Raw genomic sequence first — 26983 nt, 5'->3', positions numbered from 1 at the left:
GGTGGTGGTTTACTAATGGCAAATGTTAATGGTTCAAGTCAACTTATCTTTAAAACTTGAACTTAGCTAATACCATGTTATATCTGATATCTTAAAAAAAAAATAAAAAAAGAAAGAGGGGGTGGGGGGTTGTAATTGGCTCAATATTCACTGTTTATTAAGAAGGAAGCAATGATGCATTCAACAATTATTAAAAGGTTATCGAATCTCCCTTCACTTGATTAACATCTCCTCATTGTTTTCTCCTCGTCAATATAACATCTTATTCCTCGTAAAGCTATCTGCCTTACTTGGTCGGAATACATTAGACTAATTGCCCAAAGCTTCCCACACCATCTGACCATACCAAATAGAATGGTTCGCGGTTCTAATTATTATCACAATGTCTGCAACTCAGTGCAGAATGACATGGAAGATGAAAGCGGAAAATGTAAAGGAAAAGGACGTCATATGTGAGGTCTCGGGGTCGAGGCTGTGGTATATGTATGAATAACTGAAACCGGAATGCGACTGATTCTTGGATCACACAGTAAAGTATGCTGTGGATGTTCCTTAGTTTCGGTGCCAAAAACAAGTTCAAATTAGGGGAAACTTTCACCATAGTGTGAGTCGGGAATCAACCAGATTTTCTTAAAAAATAACTATAAATCCGAAACTATATTATTAGTAAGGCAACGTTTCAAATTATTTTCGTTTATAACGATTCGAGTCCAGAGGACTTGATTTTGCCATTTGAGAATGCACTTGGAAATCGAGTGTGTGAAACTCAAGTTTGAAAATCGAGTGTCTCATATTCGATTTCCAAGTGCATTTTCAAATGGCAAAATCGAGTCCTCTGGACTCGAATCGTTAGAAACGAAAATAGTTTGAAACGTTGCCTTACTAATAAAATAGTTTAAGGGATTTGGTTACTTTTTAATAAAATCTGGAATCAACCTATCAAACAAAAAATTAGGAATAAGATTACCTATCAATCACGTCTCCTACACCTTGCAGAAGTGAGAACTTTGAACATTGAGTACTTTTTTTCAAATATAGGACAAGGGCTAGGTTCTACTTTATTCACATTCACTGATTACCTTTTCCCCCACCTTTCTTTTTACAAATAGCTGCTACCATTTTGCTATGTTTTCATTTTCAAATAAATAAAATAAATATGCAAGCACTAAAATTAATAATCACTTACGTAACATGTAAATCCAAAAACAGTCATAACGGATTACAGTATTTCTGAGTTCAATATTCAAGTTGTCATTTAATACATATGATGCCCTCACACAACAAAAACACCGGAGGAAACAGGATTGAAGTTGAACACACTGAAACCTATGCCATATTAAGTGAAAAGAATCCAGACAAGTCCACCATTGCCAGCACACAACAGTAAAATGACATGTATCAAGTTGCTTCTTGACTCCATTGCTATTTATACACAAAATACAGGAAAACCATGTGATCTAAAATGCCTAGGTTGAATTATTTATTTACAGAAGGAAGATCCTCAGTCTTTTGATGAATCAACCAGGGACAAAATAATCCATCTTCTCCACAGGCAGATTCAGAACTGTAGTTTCCACCTATACCAAGGACACAACAAATGCCAAACATTAAAAAAATATAGAACAAAACACTACTATGACAAAAACTTCTTTTTCTTGGTCTTTAGCTTTAATGCTGCACATCTTAGGGGTCTGCAGATAAACTCTGACAACTAAGGAATGAACTAGACATCTTCATTTACTTGGCCAAAAAAAAAAAAAAAAAAAAAAAAAAAAAAATACAATAGATCTTCATTTAGGAGAAATTAATTCCAGCCAAGCATCTTGATTGTTTTTGTTGAGCTGCTGGATGCAAAAGGTAATTAAAACAAATCACCAATAAAAGTGTGCATGTATGATGCATCCATTGTGGGAAGGAGTTTGGAGAGCTTTTAATGCTTCTGAATTCAAGGGGAAAAGTGGAAGAAACATGTACCTCATGAAATGGAACAAAGACAAAAGGCATCATGCCCCTCCGGTGTGAGACTGCAGGCACATCTGGGTTGTGTGATTCATCATCCTGCCACCCTTCAACCACCCCAAGGATGCCCTCATCAGGGTCATTAATCTCACTATCATTCACACCACTAGTAACAAGTGAGAGTAGATCCATCCGATTGTTAGCCCCAACAGTTGTGCCTCTTAACCTATACAAGAAAGCAGATAACCAAAATAAAAATAAAAAAATAAAAAACTTGCAAGTAAAGGTTCCGTTTAACAAAGTAGGTAGGAGACTGCACAGTACGGATTGAAGGAAAAAAATTTAACCAATCTGTCATTGGCAGGTTAAAAAAATTCCGAACCACCATTGACCCACCAACCAACAAAAATGGTGGGTTGGTTGAAAATTTGGGTTTCAACTTGGCAGATTGGGTGGGTTAGTTTTTAGTTTTGTGTTGTATACTAAACTTCAAGTTTTATTTTACCATTTACGAATAAATTTAAAAAGTATGTCTTCTAAATCCTATAAACCATTGAAGGACTTGCAACAAAAGTATAAACCATTAAAGGAAGTCATAGGAAGTGTCCACTTACTAATATAAAAATATAAAAATCTATTAAGCAAATCCATGCCATTATGTATGCTTACGAATATGTCAGAAAAATATCACATTTTCCATATTAACATGTGTAAATCGTGGAGTAACTGATAAAAAGAAAAAACTTAAATTTGATATGAGATAAAAACTAACAAAAGATTAATATATAAATAGACAGGTTGGGTCGGGTCTTGGCGGATTAAAAAAACTCAACCCGCCACCCAACCCAATCAGCCACTTTTAAGTCTGCCCAACCCAGAAATAAATATTATATCCATGAGAGATGGTGCGGAGCAAAGCAGGTTGGGCGGTTTGGGTGGATGGTTGCACAGACCTAGTACTGCCAGTTGAGCAAGAGCTCATTGGCAAAAGTTCCATTTAACAGTGCATCTTAGTAACAATGAGTGGATGCTGCCCAAGCTGACTGGCTTCCCTTGACAATTCACAATTATGGCGTAACAAACACTTTCACATTATAATATTAGGATAATGCTGGTTGGTACTAATGCCCACCAAAGATCAATATGTACAGCTAGGAGGTAGCATGTACCATTTCATCTATCAGAAATGATGATAATATCGTAATCTATATGCACATATTAAATACAAAAAAATATGCGTAGAAGTTTTTATTATCTCCATTTAAGTCCATTCTTTATGAGACACAGTTTTCAACTCATTTAGAAGAAGAAAAAGAAGAACAGGCAAGAATGAGTTGTCTAATTGCTGTCAACAAGCTTTGAGAAGAAACACCATAAAAAGTTTGCTAATTGTTCATTTCTCTAAGTCATTCTTTCATTTGTAAAAAGGTTCCAGAAACAGTAATATTCTTCTTCTTCTTCTGTAGAAATAAAAATGTTAAACAAAATTGTAGGCAATAATTGCTATACCTTAAGCGGATTCTTAACACAGTAGGACGCAAGCCAGGATACAAAACAGCAGCTTCAACCTGCAATGAAAGAGGAGCCATAAATACCTCCAACATGCCTATTAAGCACTTGAAGAAGATAATAAAATGTAGTTGGAAAGCAGGCTTCCAACCAATTAGCATAATTAATAGAAAAACAAGAATATTCAAAAGGATATGAATTTAGATGCTTGGGAATTTGCAAAAAATTGAACCTAACCTGGTTATCAGACAATGTGTAATGGCCTTTATAAACACAGTCAGTTGAAGATGCTCGAAAGTTCATGCATTTTGCCACATCTTTGACCTTTTGCGAAGAATTCTAACCATTGCAGATTAAAGAAAATGGTAGCAGTTAGCTATAAAAAACAAAACTTCTTTTCCACCATTTCAATGGATCAAGTGAGTTAGGAGGATTATAACCTTGTAGAGAAATCTGCCAGATGGAAAAAATCTCATGTAACGGAAATAGCATACCTACAAAGCAGAAATATATAGAAGGATTAGCAGAAAAGAAAGTGATACAATTGCATAACAAAAAGAGTTCGAAGCAGCTTTTATATTCCTATTCAATTCTTGCTTCTTCCATAATCAGCCAAAAGTGAAAATCTTTTAGGCAATTATTGTTGTGACTTGGTTCCCACAATTAGCATGTTCCATATCTCATCATTTCTAACTTGTATATGATGGGGTGCAATACATTGAATAATGGAGCCGATGAAGTCCATAATGGATCTCTCTCCATTTCAGAGAATGTAAGATCCTCACCAATCTTTTCCATTTACTCTAGTTATTCACATTTGGGCCCAGTGTGTATAACTCTATATTTGAAGAGAATGAAAAATCCTCCCCAAACTTTACACCAGGTACTCTTGTTATTCACATTTGGGCAAAGCAAAATGCCTAAATATGTCCCTTGACAAAGAGAATGTCAAAGTAGAGTAATACAATGGTGGAATTTTTAAAATATTAAACATTGAATGGTGTAAAATGTACAAAGATTTATACCAAGTGTAATTAGATCCTGACCCACAAATATATATTGAAAAGTAATTATTGATAAGAGGAACTATCTCATGTACATAGGATGTACACATATATAGCCTAAAGAATTAGAAATAATGGAAATTACAAATGAAAAGAGAGAGATCGTTGGCATAGTTTCACACTACACTGCCAAAAAGCATGATTTTACCAATCTTATCATTCTCCAATCCAGTTATCCTCTCATAACTAGAAGGTATGTAGTATTGATGGGTATAGGATTTATTTATAAAAAAGGACTGATATATGAGAGTTCTAAAACAATGGAATCACCATTGCACCAATCATATCTTAAATCTAGAGAATGTTTCAAGGAAAGTGAAGTAATTTGAAGAAGCATGTCAAATGGGGGTTTTCGGCTTTCTTGATATCTTGTCCGTATTATACATGAACCAACTTGCACCTTGTAAAAGAACAAACCTTTTAATGAATTATAAAAGAATATAACATGGATAAGGTAAATAGAACAGAAATATACCAAATGGACTGGATTGTTGACCTTCCACTCTGCAACTCCGGCACGAATATAGGTATTCCTACTCACATAAATACCTGAAATATGAACAAGTTTTAACTTCAAATGCTCTTCAGAAAGCCCAAGAGTTAAAGAAAAATGGAACAATAATATAAAAAGAATGGCACCCAAGTTTTGTTTATGAGCATTGCAAAAATATAAGGCAATAAGAAAAGAATAGAGTATATTCTCTTTATGTCCAGAGGGCAGAGTTGAGCAAATCTTTAACATCATAAACTTTTCTGGACAGACTGGACTAATTATCAAGCTGGGAGATCAACAGCATCAAACAATATGAGGTACAGAAATTTAAAATGCTCATAATTAAATGAAGAAAATTTATGTAAGCATATCTTACCATCTGTACGGACCCTTGGTCTTAAAAGCCACATTTTCCTCCATGAACCCTCATATTTTGACTGCAAAATTTTATAATTTTCCACCACTCCAGAGAGCTTCACAAAAGAGGTCCCAGTTTTAAGCTTTAATTATTACATACAATGAAATGAGAAATGGTTCATATTTCATAATAGACACCAAATTTACCTGCCAAGCCTTCAAGCATGCATTGCGCCAAAACACAGGGTTACGAATTGTGTACCTCCATTTCCGACAAACACAAGATGCCCTTCCTAAGTCATGTGGAGTCATTCTTGCGAAGACCTATGTTTAAAATCCATTAGATTTAAAAAAAAAAAAATGTAAAAATAATTTTATCTTTTGAATTTCTCCTCTATGGTGCCTCTATTTGTATGCAAAGTCCAAAAATAAGGTTAGGGTTCTTTTCTTTTCCCACCATCACTAAGCTACCAATCAGAAGATAATGAATAGATAACAAATAATGAAAATATTTATCATAGCAATTAGGTTCTCTTAAAATATATGGTCATGGCCAAGGTTTACAGCATCCTGACCAAACATACAATACCTCAAAGAGAAGTTCATCGGGCAAACAGCGATGTAGTAATGCTGACTCAACATATGGTTTGCTACTAACACTTCCGAATGGTGCAACAGGCCTAACATTAATTCCATAGAGATCTGAAACATAAAACCTGAAACAATAAGAACTCATAAAACCTAAAATCCAAAGTGCGAATTTAGATCACGGTGATAGCATATGTTAATAGCAAATAGAGTGATTGGAGATTACCAAGCCAAGGCCTTTTTGTTACAAAGTACTGAACCGTCTTCAACCGCAAAGCTGTTTCAAGTTCAGGAGGAACTGATAACGCAAAATCTGCAATGCATTATAACCAATATAGATTTATATAACCAAGAAAGACGGGCCTTTTGACTTCAATTCTCATTCAAACCAAAATACATATTTGAATTTAAATGAGAAATGTTATATTCACAATATTTTCACAACAAATCTTAAGTAGTAGGTTGTTACTGATTGTTATCGGTGGGCAAACAGTAATTTCAGTGGTGGGTTTAAATTAGAACCGATAATAACTTACCACCTAGGATTTGTTGTGTAAATGTCGTGGACGGAGCACTTTTTATTTTATATTTTCCATTCTATGGGAGTTGAGTAAACAAAAATTCAAACTAAAATGTGCTTTTACTGCAACTACTTGACTCAATTGAGGTGAGTTGGAGAGACAGGTGTGTGATTCTAATTAAAATTGAGACAAAATGAAACACAAAGATTCTAAATTTTATTTATTTTCGTATTTCTCAGAACCTAATCGCATGCTACAATAAATTTCATATCAGTATATCTTCGAAACAACCAGATAACAATTGTAGTACATGTGATGCGAATATACAACAAATACCCATAACGTAAAATCACAAAATTCAAATAAAATATAACAATTTAGCAAATGGGCATAACGAATATACTACAAATTTTTTATAAAATCACGCATAATTTCAGTGAATTGTCAAGGACTAAGCTTCAGGAATTTGATAATAAAATCAGTCTAATCGAATGGAAAATTAGAATAATTTTAGTGAAGAACTATAATACCTGAAGCCATTGAGAATGGATAAATGGGTTTTTCCTCTGAGACAATGGAAGCTTAGGCCCCTATATTTTCTCGGGAAAATTGGGATGAAAGTGACAGAGGAAAATTGGACGAGAAACTACGCTACGCTATTATACCGTTTATAGTTACCGAAGACCGACTACAAAGAAGGAAACTGTCCACTGGTGGTCCCATTCTGAGGCTTTTAGATGCGTATGATTGTCAGCAGACTCAGTAAAATTATGAATTTGACGGCCAAGATGTGGTTTGCTTGTCTTGCTTGTTTGGTCCGACTAAGTAGGCATTTTTTCATAAATAACTAAAAAAGGCAAACTATTTTGTTAGTTAGCAAACTTTTGAAACAATTTTGCTATCTAACAATTCAAGCATGTTAGTGTCGATTTTGGGCTATTATGTACGGTTTCTTGTTGCGCCAACAGCTGAGGTGGACGTCTACATAAGAGGCATTGAAATCGAGTACAGTGGACTCGAGTTCTAGAAATCGAGTACAGTGGACTCAAGTTCTAGAAATCGAGTACAATGGACTCGAGTTTTGGAAATCGAGTCTACTGGACTCAGTTTCATTCATGGAAACCGAGCCCTATGGACTTGATTTAGTAATGCCCTATGGACTTGATTTAGTAATGCAGAGACAGAGAGATGCCAGAGATCAAAACACAGAGATGAACAACGAAGAAGAAAAAAACAACGATGCAAACCCAGCAACATAGATGCCAATTCTGACCAAACCCAAGCGGCGAAAGCTTCAGGCGATGGAAATCGGATTGGACGTGGTTTCTCGCCGCTACTCTAGTGGAAGAAAAAAGCAACGATGCAAAAACCCAGCAACCTAAGCGCCGATTCTGACCAAACCCAAGCGGCGAAAGCTTCAGGCGATGGAAATCAAATCGAACGTGTGGTTTCTCACCACTGCTCCAGTGGAGGAGAAGAACACGTTGGAGAGTGGGTTTGATTTGTTTTGGATTTGATTTGTTCATGGGTTTTTGGGGCTTGGAAGTGGAGACGTGGGACGGCATTTGGAGAAAAAAGGAAAGGAAGAACAAGAAAAAAATCCGTGCAAGTTTGAGTGATGTTTTGAGTGGTTTAGGCTGAATTGAAATCGAGTTCAGAGGGCTTGGTTTTTATTAAACTAAACCAAGTCCTTTGGGCTTGATTTCCATGAAGGAAAAGTGAGTTCTTTGGGCTCGATTTCTGCCTACGTGGACAGTTTGTCCAGCTCAGCTACTGGTGTAATGGGAAATCGAGTGCAATATACTCAATTTATACACCAAAATTGAGTCCCAGGGACTCGATTTGTTAGATACCAAAATAGTTTCAAACCTTGGCTAACTAATAAAATAGTTTGGATTTTATAGTTATTTAAAAAAAAAAATTGACTAAGTAAACTTTTCGTTTTGATTTGAACCTTTCATTTTTGTTTTTTGTTTTTTTAAGGATAAAAATAGAGTACACTTTTTTATTCGGCACTAAAAAGGTACAGTAATTTATTTATTTATTAAAGCTAGGCTCATGTACAAAATTGATAATATTTGTGAACAACACCTCGTACTTGAGATCAAAAAATTGATAAAGTGATTGGGGTCTAGGGGAAAAGGATTCGAGTTGTGGGGTTAGCAACATATTGTATTTATTTCTCCAAAAAAAAAAAAACTTAAAAGAGTCCAATGGCAAAGGTAAGGAGGAGTGTGCATGAGTAGGGTTGAGGGACGTTTTCAATTTAATCTATCATGGTTGGATTGGAAAAAATTCAACTCAACCCATCACAAGGGTCCAAATCAACTCACGTGAGTCAAGTTGGATAGGATTGGACTCACGGGTTGGATGGTAAAAAATACAAAAAAAAAAAAATAAATAACATGAGCATTAGAACAACAACAACATTCCAAGTGTTTGCTGCCCAGCTATCTTCTAAAAATTCCAAGCATGGCACCATACACAAATTATCAAACCAACACAAATAATTAATACAAATGAGAATTAATAATGAAATATCAAAAATAGTTTTATTTCAACTCAGTTGAGCAACAAAATAGAATAGCAGCAATAATACAATTATTTGTTGGCTCCTACCATCTTCTGAAATGAGGAAATCACTTAACAGGTTAGAGTTTATGTTTTATATCAGGAAGAGGGGCAAAGTATTAATTAACAAAATATATATATATATATATATTAAATATAGGTAAGTCAAATTGGATTAGGTGGATTTATGAATTTACTGACTCAAAATAGACCTAACCCGAAGCAAAAAAAAAAAAAAAAATTGGCAACTTGAGCCAACCCATCATCCCCTGAAATGTTGGCGGGTTGGTTGAACACCCCTAGAGCTTGGATTTAACTTCAAATACAAAATTTATTGACACATGTATGCATGTACATTCCACAAAAATATAGCATATTCATTATATTTGATTTATTTGTTATAGATATTTTTTGTATGAATTAATCACTTTTTTTTCAAAGTCAAAATTCTACCTGTGAATGAAAATATTTTTTATGGATACATAGACACCAAATATTACTTAAATTTATGTTATCATGTAATTATTCTCAAGTTTTATTCTTTTGTACACAAAGTTTTATAAATGAGAATAAATTATTACATAAAGAATTTGAGATTTTTTTTTCCTCTTTTCACTTTTAGAAGATAAAAATAATATTCTCTTTTTTAGAGACTTTTTTTTTTTTTTTTTTTGAGAAGGAAGTTGTAAATTTTATTAATAGAAAGGAGTCAAGTCGGCTTGAATTACAACTATAAGGTGTGGAAAGACATCCTCCATTCACATTGATAAACTTGTGACATGGATTGCATATATAACAAGGTTATGACCTACATAGTTACTTTATTAATAAACATGAAAATAGCTAATTTTTCCAAAGGCACCTGCAAACAACTTCACATCATGTATCCAATGACCAAAGAAGGCTAGAGAAGCACTCTCATCTCTAAGAGAGTTGATTATGATATCTAATGGTGAACCAAAAATTGGATCATCTCCAGTTCGTCTATAGTGTCGTCCAAGTCCAGAAATGTTGTCCCAACACGAGAAGGTCGCCCCAGTGTAAGAAGGTCATCCAACATGGAAGCACCTAGATGACCTCCCAACATTTAGAAATTATCAGAGTAAATTTATGTTTAAGAACTTATAATTCGGACCACGTTCCACTATTCTGAAATATGAGCAAAATCCCTATTCATCGCTCTAACTTCCCACAAAGTTCTTAACTTCTAATAGCAGTTGTAAAAGATAAGTTTGAACCTTCCAACTTCCATAGCAGTAGTAGAAGTTAAGTCTGAGCATTCTAACTTCCATCCACGTTGAGGAAGTTATTAAACAAGTAACCACTCCAAAGCTCACTATAAAAGGACTCATCTATATCAAATGAAGGTAAGTTTTCATCACTCCAAAAGTTGGGATTCTTGAGTTCTAAAGAGAAAACTAACTTAAGCATCGGAGGGTTCTTGGCCGGTTCACCCCGGTCACTTTGATCTTGTATTTTTTTTTTCTTTTCAGGCTTTTTAAGCAACCACTAGTCCATTGAAGCCCGGAGCATTCAATCTACTGATTTTCTGTGCACTATCAATATCAATTCAACTTCCAAAGAAAATTCAAGAACTCTCCCACAAGACCGGCTCAATGAATTTTGGGGCCTAAAGCGACAATTTTAAATGGGATCTTATCTATTAATTTTTTAAATCATTTGTAAGATTTTCATGCATTGTTTATCTAATAACAAATTTATCTAGAGATCCTTTTGACATTTAATTAAGTTTTTTATGTTTTATTTTTATAAATTTTCAAATACAAATAAATATTTAAAAATAATACATAAAATAAAAAAAAAATATTTTTTTATTAAAAGATAGAAAAGGATAAAATAATATTTACAGAGTAGAACAGTAAAACCTAATTTATAAAAAGACACTATTGAAGCTTTAATTATTGTTGAGGTACAAATTTTCGAACCTTAATTTCATTAGCCCACTCACAAAGTACCCACATAAGCCCACACATTATTTTAAAACCCACATAAATATTCCCCATATATATTGCCCAAGTATTCTCCATGTTATTGGGCCTTTACAAATAATCCATACACAAAGCCCATAAATTACCTTGGGCCCTCTCACAAATATTACCCATTATAACCCACATATTATCCAACTTGGGTTTTCACAAAAATACTCACCATATTGGGCCACAAAATTACACAATCTCTATAAAAAGCCCAAAAGCATTTACCTTGTGGGAAAATCCAAAAAAAGTCTGTTACTACATGGCACCCTAAAGCCTGTTGCTACATGGCAATCTTACAAAACCCGTTACTACACTGCACTCTTACAAAGCTCGTTGCTACACGGCACCTTAAAACCCGTTGCTACGCGGCACCCTAAAACCCGTTTCTATGCGGCACTATTACAAAGCCCATTGCTACACGGCACCCTAAAACCCATTGCTACACAACACTCTTACAAAACCCGTTGCTATACGGCACTCGTACAAAGCCCGTTGCTACACAGCGCCCTAAAGCCCATTGCTACATGGCACCCTTTCTAAGTTCGTTGTTACATGGCAATATTTTTACAAAATCTCAAACTATTTACAAAAACCCAAATACTAATTTGGCACCTATTTACAAAAGCCCAAATATTATTTTTGGCAACTACTCATGAAGCCCAAATGCTAATTTGGCACTTATTTTACAAAGCCCAAATATTAATTTGGCACTTATCTTGCAAAACCCAAATACTAATTTGGCAACTATCTCTAAAAGCCCAAATAATAATTTGGCACTATTTTCATAAAGCCCAAATAATAATTTGGCAACTATTCCTACAAAAGCCCAAATCTATTTTGCCTACAAAGGCCCAAGTCTATTTTGGCAACTATTTCACAAAGCCCAAAACACTATTTTGGCAAAAACAATTACTTTACACTCAAAGCCCAAATACTATTTTGGCACATATTTACAAAATATAAATATTATTTTGACACTTGTTTTACACATACAAAATCCCACACTCATGGGAAATATAAATATTCATCCCTCAAGAAATACCTCTCTTACAAGATTTATAAAAGCCCATGAATATCACCCATGGCAAAACTATTCATTTTATAGAGACAACCAAGCCTAGGGAGGTTTAACTACAAAGCCTAGCTGGACTAGCCCAGCTCACACACAAATGCCAACAGCAAAAGGTCACGTGAACTAACCAGCCAAAATCCAACACAATTAAACAACTAGAGTCTTTTCCTATCAAGTCCCAACTTGTCTAAATCAGATCAGAAGAGGACACGTGTCCCTCAAGGGTTGAATCATTTCTTCACAAGCTGAAATCCCATCATTTCTCATATGACATAAAGCTAAGATAGATGTGACAGAAAGTTGGGAAGCTTCAACTAGCTGTCCCTTCTTTCTTCTCCAACCTAGCTGGTCAAAAATCAAGAGCAACCATGATTAGGCCATTAAAGCTCCTAAAGCAACATGAAATTAGCTCATTTTCATATTAAAAATGTGTATTCTCTGGTTCATGAACCAAGCACATGAACCCCAAATGGGGAAATTTAGGGAAATGTGGTTTGGAGGGCACCAAGGGGATCCCAGCAGAGTTCCTAACAAGGGCTCCAAGGTTGACACCTAGTTTGGGGTGATCTAATCTACCCTAGGGAGCTCTGATTCTAGTTGCAACATAACCAAGATCATTAGCCTTAAGCATGCTCTAATCCCATCAGTCAAGGCCAATCAGCATTCAATACTAAGTCAAAATCCCAGCTGTTATTACCCAAAACAGCAACAACCTTCTAAAAGCTGAGCTTACCACTATTAGCTAAAATCCCAGGAATGATTCTCTAAGAATTTTTTGAGGATTGGGAAAAATTTTGCAAAGATCAAATCATCCCCTAAAAACCCAAATATAAATGGAACTCTCCATTAATGCTAAAACAACACACTAAGGAGACCAAGATACACTAAAACATACACAAGGGAGGACTTTTCTTTAACCTCTCTGCTTGAGCCTCCTCTAAGTTCTAAAAAAAGTTACTAAGTTCTTAGTTTCAAGCCTAGAAACTAAATCCCCAGTTCCTACCTCAAAAACACTTCTCATAACTCTATTCATATACACTCATCTACCCCCAGCAGAAAGCTCCAGCAACCTTACTATACACTCTCACTTATTACTCATACTACACACAAATGACTTTCTCTACTCATTACTCACTATATATTCATGAGTATGCCTTGACACCATAATAATCTTGCTGTGCTAGTTGGGATCTCTCTCTCTCCCTTCATCTCACACTAAATTTTCCTCATTATTTATCATAATGGAACCCATGATATTTACTTATTCATTTACGATTAATGGTTATGATGTAACTGTTATTATAGAATTCTTCTCTCATATTGTTGTATTAGAAGACTCTTCTCTAGAGCTAATGGATGATGAGTCTGAAAGTGTAGATATTTCCCTTAATCTGTGAAATAGCTAACAACTAGAGGTTTATCCTGTTTTATCTCTTTTACCGCTGGACCATTTACTGCTGGGCCATTTTCTACAAGAATACTTTACTACTGGGTCATTTTCTACAGGAACACTTTACTGTTGGGTTATTTCTTACAGTATGTTTTTTAACCGTGCTGACGTGTCCGCTATAGGGATTGCTTGTGGGCTACTCTTGTTAGTCCCAATCTAGGCCCAAGGCATAAAATATAGTGGATTCCTTGGATTTTCACTAATAGCCTTTGGATCGTGCATTAAGCCCATCGTCGAGTTTCGGTTTAGACCCCCCAACCCAACATAAATCTTATTTGTCGGAAAGGAAACTTTTTCGCTCCCGACACTTATCAATAGATCATCTAATGCTCTCAACCTGCAAAAAAAATGATAATTAGTTCTAATCAAACAAATAAAATGAGCACTTCTATTTTACCAAAAAAAGAAAAGAAAAAAAAAAAGAGCACTTCTAAGAAAATGTAAAATGAAAAACAATTAAGAAAAGGTAAACTAAAGCAAAGAAGTTTGCGGTGAAATACAATTAAAAAAATCTAAATAAAAGCAAATAATAAGTGTACACAGGTTAAAAAAAAAAAAAAAAAAAAAAAAAAAGAAAAGAAAAGAAGACAAGATAAATCTGGGATGTGTTGTACAGTACGACACCATAGAAAATGCAAAGCCTTTTCATTCATCTCCTTTATCAAATATCAAACTACCCAGACCCAAGGGCGAAGTGGCTTGGGGGGGCCGTGTCCCCTGCAAAAAAAAAAAAAAAAAAAAAAAAAAAAAAAAAATTTCCCATTAGCCTATGAAGAAAAAATAAATCGGGCCCCCCAACATTAGATAGCCGGCCCCCCCAACATTAGACAGCCAGCCCCCCTACCCATTTCTCACCCATTCTCCCAGCCCTCAACCAAAAATTAGGAACACCTCAAATTTAAAAAAAAAAAAAAAAAAAAATTATCTGTTCTACTTTCAAGCAAAAAAAAAAAAAAAAAGCCCAAAAAAAATTTGAACTAAAATCTGAAAAAAAAAAAAAAAAAAAATGACAGAGCCCAGCCCACGACAAGCAAAGCCCATGGTGAGCCCAATAGATGACAGAGGTGGCTCGCTTATGGCAAGCCCACGGATTCTCAAAAAAAAAAAAAAAATCAATACAGAGAATCAGAAAATACACATCACATCGCTGGTCACGTCCCTGCCAGAGAAATCAAACCCCAATATTACTGCCTATACAAAGCAAGTCAGCAAAACTAAATCAAACTCCAGCAAAGCAAAACCAAACACAAACTCACAGAGTGACAGAGGTGTTTATCTAAAAAAAAAAAAAAAAATCCCCAATACACAAACCAAAACCAAACCAAACCCCAGCAAACCAAACCTAGAAACCCACGGTCACGTCACCGCGACGCCGCAGCTCATCGCCGCTCGCCCCTCATCGCAAATCGGAGATTGCTCTGCGCCTCTGCCTCTGCTCCGGTGCTCGGTGCTCGGTGCTCTCCCTCCGGCCCTCCCTCAAGGTATTTATCTCTTTTTCTCTCACTGAAATGAAAAAATGAGAATATGATATGAAATTTTCGCAGACGGCCGCAGACCGTAGATCGTCATCGGAGATCGGCTCTGCCTCTGCTCCGGTGCAGCGGTGCTCGTTGCCGGTTGCTCCCTCCGGCAGTCCGGCCCTCCCTCAAGGTTTTTTCTCTCTAACTCTCTCTCTCTCTCACTGAAATATTGAATGAAAAAATCAAATGTAATTTATGAACGTTTCTCTCTTTATTCTTTAACTTTAATAGCTATCTGATCTCGCATCTCAGCAAGTCTCTCTCTCTCTTTTGAACGGCCTCTTATTGGCTAGCTTTTACTTTTTTTTTTTTTTTCCTGTTTTTGTCTTTTTTTAATTTGGCTTTATCTTTTCCCTTTTTGTTGGTCAGTGTGTTGGTCTTTTTTTTCCTGCTAAAAGTCAGTGTGTTGGTCTTTAGTGTAACGTGTGTTTATTGTGTTGTGATTTGTGATTGGCATTGCAAAATTTTCTGATTGCAGCTAGCTATTGTGATGGGGGCGCATGTTGTGCTTGTCTGTTGTCTGTTGAGTGGGGTGGGGAGGGGGGTAGATGGGCTCATGGGGCCGGGTAAACAATAATTAAAGCAATATAATGTGCAACACATTACACTACTTTAATTATTGTGCTACACATGGAATGTATAATGTTTGGCTCTTTTAATGTAATATGTACAAGGGGCTAAACAATATAACAAATTAAAACAGTATAATTAATGATAAATAAATTAAAGTAATATAGTTTATTGTTACGCTAAACAACAATAATTAAAGCTATATAATTAAATTAACCAATACATTATAAAAGACAAATTAATTAAATTATTTTTGTTTTTGTTTGAGGGGTTATTATTAATTAAAGTTGTATTAAAAATGGGTTGACTGTTTAAATTATAGTGGAAATTTTGTTTTTTTCTTGAGTATGAATAATATTCATATAACTAAATAAAAATTTCTAATTAATATTTTATTTTTTAAAATTCTTTTCAGGTTAATTTTTGAGTCATATTCTTAAAGCTAAAAGAATTATGAGCAAACGAAAAACAATTGATGCATTCTTTAAGAAAAAAGATGTTAGCAATTCAGAAATTAGGACACATGTAGTTGTAGAAACAAATGTTAATACTTCGATGCCTGATGAACAAATATGTGAGATAGATCGTGATCCAGGAACACGTAAACAAATATGTGAATTTCCTATCAACAAACAAGATGAAATCCGACGAGCTTATCTCATAGAAGGTCTATAACAACCTAAAAATATAGTCTATCCATACAATGATGATACTCATCGTCGTCGATTTCAACCTTCATGGTTTGTTTCACATAAGGATTGGTTGGAATTCTCACCTTCAATGGATGCGTTATATTGTCTACCTTGCGTTACAACCCAGCCCCCTCAAGTATGTATTCCTGGCTGCCCCTGCCCAGACCCAGTTACCAAGTACTTAAACTCACAGTTTAGCAAAAAAAAGTACTTAAACTCACCAGTATAGAGAAAATTAGAAACTTAAAAAAAGAAGGCCAAGCTGCCCAAGAAAGATAGAAGAATTTTGAAAAAGTAAAGACTTTTATTTCACATGTTCAAGAGACTGCCGAGTTTGAAGGGGAGGGGACCTGAATAGCTCTAACTACCAACCGATTCAGGGAGAGATGAAAGGATAGAGCTAATAACAACTTTGGTTGATTGAGAGAGAATATTTCAGGTAATAAATTTTAATTTTGGAGTTTTGGAGAGAGTCATGAGATTGTTCTATCTTTTAATTTTTAGTGTGTGCGGGACTAGTCTAAATTCATAGGCATAGAAAGGAATTCCAAGCATCAGAAAGAAAGAGTCAAACAAAGACAAAGTGCATGGCTACACACAGAGAGAAAAAGAGGGAGAGATTTTCATGCATTGGCTAAATTTTGGTGTTTAATTTAATACGTAAAGAAGATAATTATTAGTGTAAATTTTTCTTCTAAATTTTATTTTTGGGATTTTTTTGAAAGAATTCGTATATTAATATATATATATATATATATATATTTTTTTTTTTTTTTTGGGTTAGTATTTTGGATTTTTAAGCAATACGTGGGCATTCTTTCACTCATAGTTGGAGCCTTCTCTCACTTGGGGCCTTAGACAACAGCCTTAGTTGCATCCTAGGTTGAGCCGGTCCTGCTCTCCCACATTCTTCTCATTAAAAAAAAAAAAAAAAAACTCTCCCACATTCGATTGCTTTTTTGTTACTTAAAACTTAACTTTGATATTTTCCTCTATTTTTATTTCTTTACGTAAGTTTTGAATCTTTCAAGACATTAATAAAGTAGGAAATATCTATATCTATATTAATTTGATATATAAAAGGAGATAATAGTGTATATAAAAAGATACAAAAGGTATTGATTATAGTGGCTGTTAATTTGTTGGCCGGCCAAGGGGCCAATTACATCCGTCCATGCATGGCGAGTTGTGTAAGTTTTTTTAGTATTAGCAGTTTTTGGGGGAGGGGACAAGGGCAAATAGTGGCTATTAATTTGTTGGCCGGCCAAGGGGGCAATTACGCCTGTCCAGTGTCAGCTTTCACTCCCCATGTGTAAGGCTGTAAGCAAATTGAGTGTTGTTCTTTATTGCATTTCAGTGCTTTACTTCATGGTTCATATATATCAACAATTTACAAACACCAAATTCTAAAACTTTCTTTTACAATACATGAAGTGGCAAAATTGGGTAACCATTACAAACCTTGGCCTCAAACAAATCCAAAATACCAACACATGATAAAAAATATTGATACTACCCAAGTAGCAATGAGGTAACTGGTAACCGTTATATTGTAGGGTGCCTAACACGGTAGTACCTTCCCACAAAATATAAAAATCTATGAACCTTTGTCAACAGTTCACAGATATTTTTTTTATTAGCGGAAACTACCTGCTCTCTTAGTCCTCAGTTGGCAATAACATCAATTAATGATAGGTAGCTAATCACGCTTAGGTCATGCAAAGGCTTACTTGGAAGAGTTTCAAGTGGCCAACTTCCGGTTGCAAGATGTAACAATGGAGGAGGAGGTCTGTTGGCAACCTCCAAAACCACCATGGTATAAGGTTAATGTTGATGCAGATGTGTTTGAACAATTCAAGGAAAATGGAACTAGTGTGGTAATTTAGGATCATAAAATTTGTGTGATAGCAACGTTGAGAAAAAGATTTCTGTACCAATGGGCACTCTAGAGTTAAAGGTGAAGACTATGGAAGAAGGGGTTCATTTTGCTTGGGATGTGGGAATTAGGGACATTATCTTAGTGTGACTTGTTGATAGTATACAAAAATTCCTTGTCAGATACAACTAGTGCTCAGCGATCTCCTTTGTTATCTACGGTATTGCAGTTCAACTACATTGTTTCTGATCGGTGTATTTTCTCGTATCAAGCGACAAGGAAGTAGACCAGCACATATCTTAGCTCAATACGCTAAAGACATTTTAAGTTATGAAACTTGGATAGAAGACTACCCATGTATGATTGAGGTAGCTCCTGTACACAATGTAATTCATTTTGCTAGTGCTTGATAAAATTTCAAGCTTCACAAAAAAAAAAAAAAAAAAAAAAAAAAAAAAAAATCCATGAACGGTGGTGAAGTTTCCCTCCATAAATTAATAATTTTTTACAAACTAGCTTAACTTAGCATCGAATCTATTTCCTTGAAGTTAAGTATTGCATCAAAGTCGCATAGTTGTTCTTTGTTTAGTCTTGAATATATTTTATTTAAATTCTATGTTTAGCAACGATCAATGTAGTTAAAGTAGATCAAAGCTGATCTTAACATTAAGGCTTCTGATTTCACATGTTACAATCATCTCACGACTTGGTAATTTCCAAGGAAGCCCAGGTGTGTCGATTTGGTTGGCGCACCTAAGTTAGATTTGCATGGATGCGCATCCACCGACAATTTTTTTTTTTCAATGTTACCTAATTCGGTCTGATTCGGTTCAAAATGGTTCGAAATAGGACCTGATATGGGTGGAAATATTTATTAAAAAAAGAAAAATAAGAGAGGAAATACTTAATTTGATATATTGGAGGAAATATAGATTTATAATTATTATAGATTTATCATTTAATAGTTATATATTCACTTTATTATCCATTATTGCTCTTAAATTGATATATATTTTTTAACATTATATGAAAAAAAATCTTAATTATATATAGAAAATATAAATAAAAATATATTCAATAATTAATTAATTAATGTATTTCGCTGCACTCGTGTCCTATTTTTTCAAAAATTGATGTGTAACTACACCGCACCCATATCTGAACTCGAATCCGCACTCATGCTTCCTAGGTAATTTCCTCTTGGTGAGGCACTCTAAGCCTACAACCAACACAAAGTCGGGCCAAAATAGGAAATTAGCACTATTTGCCAAACAATATAATTAGTAGTCACTATTTTTAAACTATATTTTTTACTAGCATTTCGAGTCTAAGAGACTCGATTTAGGGGCTATAGACTCAATTTCCATGGTCTGATCACATCTGATGTGGCATTTTTTCCACGTGGCGACCACCTGGAAATCGAGTCTCTAAGACTCGATTTATAAGCTAACCCATTCAGTTCACTTTCACTTTCACACACGCAAACTCAAACACCTTCTCTCTCTCTCTCTCTCTCTCTCTCTCTCTAAATGGGCAAATCTACTAGCTTTCAAAGATGAAGATCACCGGCACTCGTAGGTCCACTCCACGCCAAGCAACCCGAAACCCGATCCAGCCAGGCAGCGCAAGACCCAAGCCGCAACAACCAGGCCGCACCACCCAGAACGTGCGACCCAGGCAGTGCGACCCAGGCTGCGCGATCTGGGTCTTTCTCTCTTTGATCTAATGGGTTCTTTCTCTCTCTGATTTGATGGGTTCTTTCTCTCTCTAATCTGATGGTTTTTTTTTTTTTTTTTTTTTTTTTTTTTTATAAATTTTAATCTGGATTTTAGGTGGTTGTTGGGGGTAGATTTGGTTGGATGTTTTGTACTGGCTGATCTGTGTTTGTGTTTTGTACTCCAACACTTGTTGAAATTTTATGAAATTTCATCTTTTCAATCTAAATGATTTAAAAAACAAATTGAGTCTTTGAGCGTCAATATATAAATCAAGTTTCTAAGACTCGATTTCCAAGTGGACAAACTGCCACCTCGGATCCAATCAGAACATGAAAACTGACCCTCAAAGACTCGATTTATAATCCAAAATCGAGCATTTTAGCCTCTAGATTCTAGTACTAATTATAATGTTTAAAAATCAGGATTAATTCAAGGTCATATTATTGATTGTTTAGCAATTTATTCCTTCATATCACTGCTTAACTCTAAAAGTTCACTGGTTTCACATTATATCACATGGAGAATTTTGTTGAGACAAAGAATCAAATTTTGCAGCTAAAATGTGCTACAGAAATATTAACATTTGCAGTGCAAAAGGAACAAAAACATAGGATTATAGAAGATTACTTTATTTTCCTTGAATGATAACGTTGTATCTCCATGTAAAGGCACATTTATGCATCTTTTTAAATTTTAGATGCCACTTTTTTTTTTTTTTTGGGGGGGGGGGGGGGGGGGGGGTGGGGGCGCAGATTATATTGCGAAAACAAGGATAAACCGGACTTGACACAGAGCAAATGGGAATCATTTCTCTTATCTTCAAAAAAAGAAAAACCCTCCACATTGTGCATTTGTGCTTTTACATGAGATTATTATACCTACTATAAGTCACTTCAATTATTCTACCAACAAAAACAACAGCAACAAATGACAAACTAAGTATCACTTACAAGTGCCAACACGTTGGTTGGTTCAGTGGTAAGGAGCTTGTGGCCCTGCTTGTCAGGCTTGGGTTCGAGTCACCTCCACAGCCAATTGTTGGTGGGCATCCTTAGTGGGGTTAACCCCCTGCACGATTTGGCTAGAACGGCTTGAGCCTATGTCAGATCGGCGCCCTGTCCGGGGGTAAAATATAGCCATAAAGGCCCCCATATTTTTTTTTTTTTTTTTTTTTTTTTTTTTTTTACCAAAAAAAAAAAAAAAAAAAAAAAAAAAAGTATCACTTACAAGTTACAACTGAAAAGCTTAACATAGTTGAAAAGGGAGCAACAGTCAATTTATTGAGACCAAAGGTGCTGGACATTAAAATAAGCTACAAATAGCAATAGCAAAACAAAAGAAAAAGTTACACTAGCAAATTATAGATCTGCTGTCTTGTGGAACTCCATAACCCAACCGTTGTAAGCACAGCATATGACCTCACAGCCTGAAAATCCAGATTTTACAGCTAGTTCCTCAAAATCTTTTTGAGACCTTTCTTTTCCTCCTGGGTTTTGAGCTAACATGAACAAATCTATCTCGAAGACAATATTGGATGAAACATTATTCTCAGGAACCACAGGAAGAATGTATTCCACAAGGATCACCTTCCCAGAGTTTGGAAGAGCTTTCCAGCAATTTTTGAGAAGTTTCAAGCAATGCTCATCACTCCAGTCATGGAGTATCCACTGCAAATTTCAAGTTCTAAGATATTGGAGAACAAAGTTTTTTTTTTTTTTTTTTTGCAGGCATGGTTGCATTGGTGCCAAAATTACTGCATATATAATTGTATATTTTCTCAAAATACAACATCAAAATGATGAGAGTGAGAGAGAGAACCATCTATGGGGGAATGTCTCTCTCTCATGCTCAAGCAAGGAAAACTCCCCACAATCAAGGCCATGGTTATGGCATGGTATGGGGTTGATAGGTTTCATACAATAGTCTTTTTATGACTCCACATGCCAACCTACTATGTTAGTAATCCTTATCCTAGAATCATAATGTAATGTTGGTCTTTAAATTTTATTTTAGCTTTTATAACATTAATGAGATGGTTATTTGGTTTGAACAACAAATTAAATCTACAAAGCTCAGTGAAAAGAATTGACAGAATCATAAAGACTTACCTTCATGAAAATGGCATCTCCTTTTGGAATGCTTTCGAACATATCTCCCCCAACATGCTCCACACCTACACCATGACATGCTTTTGAAAAAGTTAGAGCAGCAAACATTTGATCAAACCAGAAGTTCGCATTTATGACTGGTCAAGAAGTGAAAAATAAAGGGCCATCACGGTTGTTTGGCAACGCATATGAGTCATGGGACAGCTTTATTTCTAAAATAAAGACATCAATGGCATTTTTTTTCGGTTGATAATAAAGAAATTATTTTTAAAGCACAAGCTGGAAACCAGCAACAACAACAGCATCCCACCAGACCTAAGGTCTGAAATACATCAGAGAAAAAAAAAAAAAAAAAAAAAAAAAAAAAAAAGCTACAACCCCCAAGACAAGCCCAGAGAGTACCTCAACTAAGCAAAGGGAAACAAGCTTAGAAACAACCACAACACAAACATAACTAGCATTGAGTTTACAAGCCAGACTAGTACCACTTAGAACTAAATCAGAAAACCAAGTTCGCAACAGAACTCAAGCTTCTCCCTACTTCAAAACTGAATCAGCAAACCCCCATCAATGGCATATTTGACTTATAAGCATGAGAATATTTAGCCAAATACATTGAGTGAGTCATGGGATAACTATTATCTTAACGACGACATTAATAGCAACAGATATCGAGTCAGGGGACAATCATCAAACACATGAACAAAGAATGACAGAACCTAATATTTATTTTTGTTTACACCTTAAAGTATCATTAACACCCAAGTCAAAGAAAGAACCAATACACTACCTGGATAAGAAGGTGCATCAGATACAACATGCGGCAGATCAAAATTGATGCCCTTAATCTGAGGATATTTTGAAGTGATGATGTTAAGGGTAACTCCAATTCCACCACCGACATCAACCAACACTTTAAGGCCTTCAAACCCTTTGTACACATCAAGTATCTTCTTCATCATCATGGTAGTGTGGTTCGACATTGCCTGGTTGAATACCCTGTTGAACCTTTGATCCGTTCCAGGGTATTCAAATGCTGTCATCCCATAGGCCCTGTTAAAGGGAATCCCTCCTTCTAGTATGGCATCATTCAAGTGGTACCTGCGTAAATTCATGACTCTTCAATAAGCCTACCATAACATTTAATAAGTTAAAACACATTAGATTAGACATTCGAATTCTTAATAATTCAAAGTTCTTCGAGGAGTACACCTGCAGAGTATACAGGAGTAGACCAAAAATATATATATATATATATATATATATATCAATAGAATTTGAGTATAATAGTGTTAGTTATAAATTCATTTACACTCACTATATACAACGAACACTTTGTATAGGTCATTTCAGTTATGTATCAAGTATCAACCAAGTATAATTAATACCACATGGCTCAAATCACTTACATTTTTTTAACATGTGCAATATAACATTTTCAACGAAACTACTAAAGAAACTACCCCTGAAAAGCATAATTGACACATTTTAAGAACCCATTAGTACCACACCAAAAAAGAAAAGAAAAAAAGAAATCGACGTCAATAGTATGAGTTATAAATTCATTTATAATCACTATATACAGTGATCACTTTGTATAGGTCATTTCAGTTATGCATCAACCATATATACCACATAGCCCAAATGATCACTTTTACTTTTTTTTTTCATGTTTATTTTAACATGTGCAATATAACATTTTGAACTAAACTACTAAAGAACCAACTTTAAAATAAAAAAAATAAAAAAATAAAAAAAAAATCCTGAAAAGCATAATTGACAGAGTTTATAAATATGATAAAAACTACTAACCAGGATGAGAAAACATGGGATTAATCAATAATTACCAGCTTTCCATGAAGACCTTATCGTGATGCAACAAGAAGAGAGGAGCAACAGAGCCTTCATCTGTGTTCTTAAGGAGGAACTTGCAAATGGGTCCCACACCATACAATCTTTCAGTCTCTCCGTCTGTTCCTCTGGTTCGGAGCGTGCACTTGAGGATGGAATAGCTAGCCAAGAGCCGAAGCATCCGGTCCAGCAGAACCGGCGCTTCCTGGTTCTTGGTGGGCAGCTTAGCCGCAACCTCCGAAGGTGAGAGGAACGCGCCGGCGCCCGCGTCTGAGATTATTTCAATGATGTTGAGCTCCAAGGCTGACTTCAGAACCATCGGAAGAATCACCGCGTTTGCTAACCGGACCGCCAATTTTCCCACTTCTTCTTCATCTTCTTCTTGATGGGTTATCGGATTCGGGAGAGTTTGTTCGGAGCTACTCATCTCACGTCCCTGTGGATGCACGGGTCTCAATGTAAGAGGTGTGGGTTCTGAATCTTCTGATCCACGAGTCTCGAAGTTTGTAGTTCGAACTTGCAAAATGGCATCTTTATTAGAGCATCTCCAATGGAAGAGCCATAACCAAAATCATTGGCAAAATAGGAAATGAGGCCTTGAAAATCATGTACAACTGTACAACAGTATCCGCAAAATAGCAAATCTTTTTGTTTTTTGCTTATGTACAGTCACTCTCTTTTTGCGAAGAGTACTGTAGATGAACAAAACAATTTGTTGACTTAGAAAATTTGTAAAGATGCACTAAAAAAAAATTATAGTGATAAAAAATAATATTTAAATATGATTGAGAAATTATCAAGAGTTTGCTGAAAAATCATTTATATCATATCTTGTACTATATAATAAAAGTTAGGCTTAAAAGCTATGATTGTGCCAAGTGATTGCACCAAATTATAGTAATTTTTAGATTAAAATAAAATTTTATTTGTTCTTATTATTTTTTAGATAAAATAACAATAAGTATTTTATTAAAATATGCAATCCACAATAAGTGTTATCTAAAATTTCAAAAAGAGATTAAACTTAGTTAGTTGGTAACATACAACTACAAGTCAACAACTTACAATTGTGTCTATCTAAAATATTATCAACAAAGCCTAAAATCAATTGGATAGAATTACCTATAAAAAAAAAACGTAAAAGCAAAAAAAAAAAAAAAAAAAAAGAGAAAGATAGAATTTCAACAATAAAAAGGATAGAATTACCTATAAAAAAAATGATAGAATTTCAATAAAAAAAAAAACGTAAAAGCAAATGAGATAGAATTTTTTAAAAAAAAAAGAAAAGAAAAAAGAAGAAGATAGAATTGAATACTATTGTGCATCAACCTACATTTTTGTTAATTTTTTTAGTACGTTATTGTTGTTGTTGTTGTTTTTTTTTTTTTTTAATATACATCTTATGTCATCTTTTTCCTAATAATCAAGTAATAAAAAAAGTATTTGATTTACAACTACAACTACATTTGTGTCTATCTAAAATGTTATCAACAAATCCTGAAATCAATAGGATAGAATTTAAATTAAAAAAAAAAGAGGAAAAAAATACGTAAAAGAAAATAATATATATATATATATATATATATTAATTAAAGATAGAATTGAACTATGTTTATTTATTTATTTATTTTAGATGCATTTGCATCTTATGTCAACTTTATCCTAATAATAAAGTTAAAAAAAAAAAAAGTATTTGATTTTCACCTAAACTCATTCTTTTTGTTCATATCATCTTCTTCACAACTTAAAATTCTCTCTATATATACACATAGTTTTTTGGAGTATTATTTTTTCTTCTACCTACCTTACAATTATTTGCTATATTCTTCCCTTCTCTCTACCATACCTACAACCTTGCAGGTATTTTTTTATTATAAAAAATTGAATATATTTTGTGTATTTGTTGCCTTTTTATTATATACTATATGATTTTTATCAACAAGTTTTATTGATATGCTGAAATTCTATGTTTTTATTACGGATTATGCTGAAAATATAAACTTCTGTCTTTCTTAATCTCATAGTCATCGCACCTTTTAGTGTTTTTTTTAGATGTCAATATAGCAAGCAATATATTGTACCATTTATTTTCTCATCACATGATTATTAATTGTTGTTGACATCAATATTTGATTGTGGGTTTAATTTGTTTTGGATTTAATTTGTTGTAGTTTTTGTTTGGTACTTTGATCCATGTAATCTATCTTTTTTAAAAGCAAAATTTGCTGTCAACATGAAATTGGATACAAGGGAAAAAGAAGGATTTAAAATTGTTATTATATCTATCAGTCCAAATTCCTATGTAAGTTTATATTTACTTAACTCCATTTTCTTCTTCTTTTTTTATTTATAAAAAAGTTTATTGGATTGTTTTTCAATAATAAATTGGGATTTTAGCTTAATTTTGTTTTCAAATGTTTTAATTATTAATTCATTAACTTTTTCCTGTGTAATATTAATATATCTGTTTTTAAAGGGTAAAGCACAATACAATTACAGACATTAATTTAAGTTAGAGTGTTATATTTATTTATTAGTAAGTTATAACCATTTGAATAAAGTCAACACTAAAACAGATAATATAAATATCAAAATAAGACATAAAAATTAAATTTCTTTTAGGTGTACGAGTACAATTGATTTTTTAATCATAAATTTGAAATTAATTCATCTAGGATAATCCCTCTCTTCATAAATAAATAAGGAATTATTTTAAAAAAATTGAAAAGTTTTTATTGATCATTCTAATTTGTAATTAGATATATTATATATACAGACAAATATACAAAATTCATGACTAAAACCGTGCAACGCATGGGACTTTCACTAGTATATATATAAAACCGAAACTTTTGAAACTCCCACAATTTTCCACATTAGCATTTTTTATTTATATTTTTTAATTTGGTTTAGGACTTTTAAGATGAATTCAAACGCAAACACCTCCTTTCTCATACCGTTTTCTATTTTGTTTTGGACTCTTCCTTATCTCTTTCTCTAATTCTCTGGTCACTACATCACTATTAGGGTTTATTAAGAATTAAATTGAATACTACCACACGATAGA

At 34.3% G+C, this 26983-nt stretch overlaps 2 protein-coding genes across 2 annotated transcripts; both read right to left on the bottom strand.

Annotated features, from left to right (window-relative positions):
- Positions 1 to 1166: 1166 nt before the first annotated feature.
- LOC126698190 (F-box protein 7) lies at positions 1167 to 7256 on the bottom strand. Its single transcript, XM_050395237.1, has 11 exons — positions 7022 to 7256; positions 6197 to 6283; positions 5972 to 6084; positions 5590 to 5706; positions 5402 to 5498; positions 5008 to 5081; positions 3909 to 3962; positions 3706 to 3807; positions 3469 to 3527; positions 1975 to 2185; positions 1167 to 1577 (listed from the first exon to the last, which is right to left on the bottom strand). Exons 1-11 carry the CDS (start codon positions 7029 to 7031, stop codon positions 1518 to 1520), a joined length of 984 nt encoding a protein of 327 aa, XP_050251194.1. The 5' UTR covers positions 7032 to 7256; the 3' UTR covers positions 1167 to 1517.
- Positions 7257 to 21208: 13952 nt separating this feature from the next.
- Positions 21209 to 24587, bottom strand: LOC126698188 (caffeic acid 3-O-methyltransferase-like). The gene is made up of 4 exons (XM_050395234.1): positions 23913 to 24587; positions 22856 to 23166; positions 22066 to 22130; positions 21209 to 21624 (listed from the first exon to the last, which is right to left on the bottom strand). The coding sequence occupies exons 1-4, from the start codon at positions 24341 to 24343 to the stop codon at positions 21316 to 21318; spliced, it is 1116 nt and encodes a 371-aa protein (XP_050251191.1). The 5' UTR covers positions 24344 to 24587; the 3' UTR covers positions 21209 to 21315.
- Positions 24588 to 26983: the final 2396 nt, after the last annotated feature.

The sequence above is a fragment of the Quercus robur genome, chromosome 9 (assembly GCF_932294415.1).
Source record: "Quercus robur chromosome 9, dhQueRobu3.1, whole genome shotgun sequence".
Classification (NCBI taxonomy): Eukaryota; Viridiplantae; Streptophyta; class Magnoliopsida; order Fagales; family Fagaceae; genus Quercus; species Quercus robur.
Note: the sequence above shows the minus strand (reverse complement) of the source record. Positions and strands in the feature narration are given on the sequence as shown.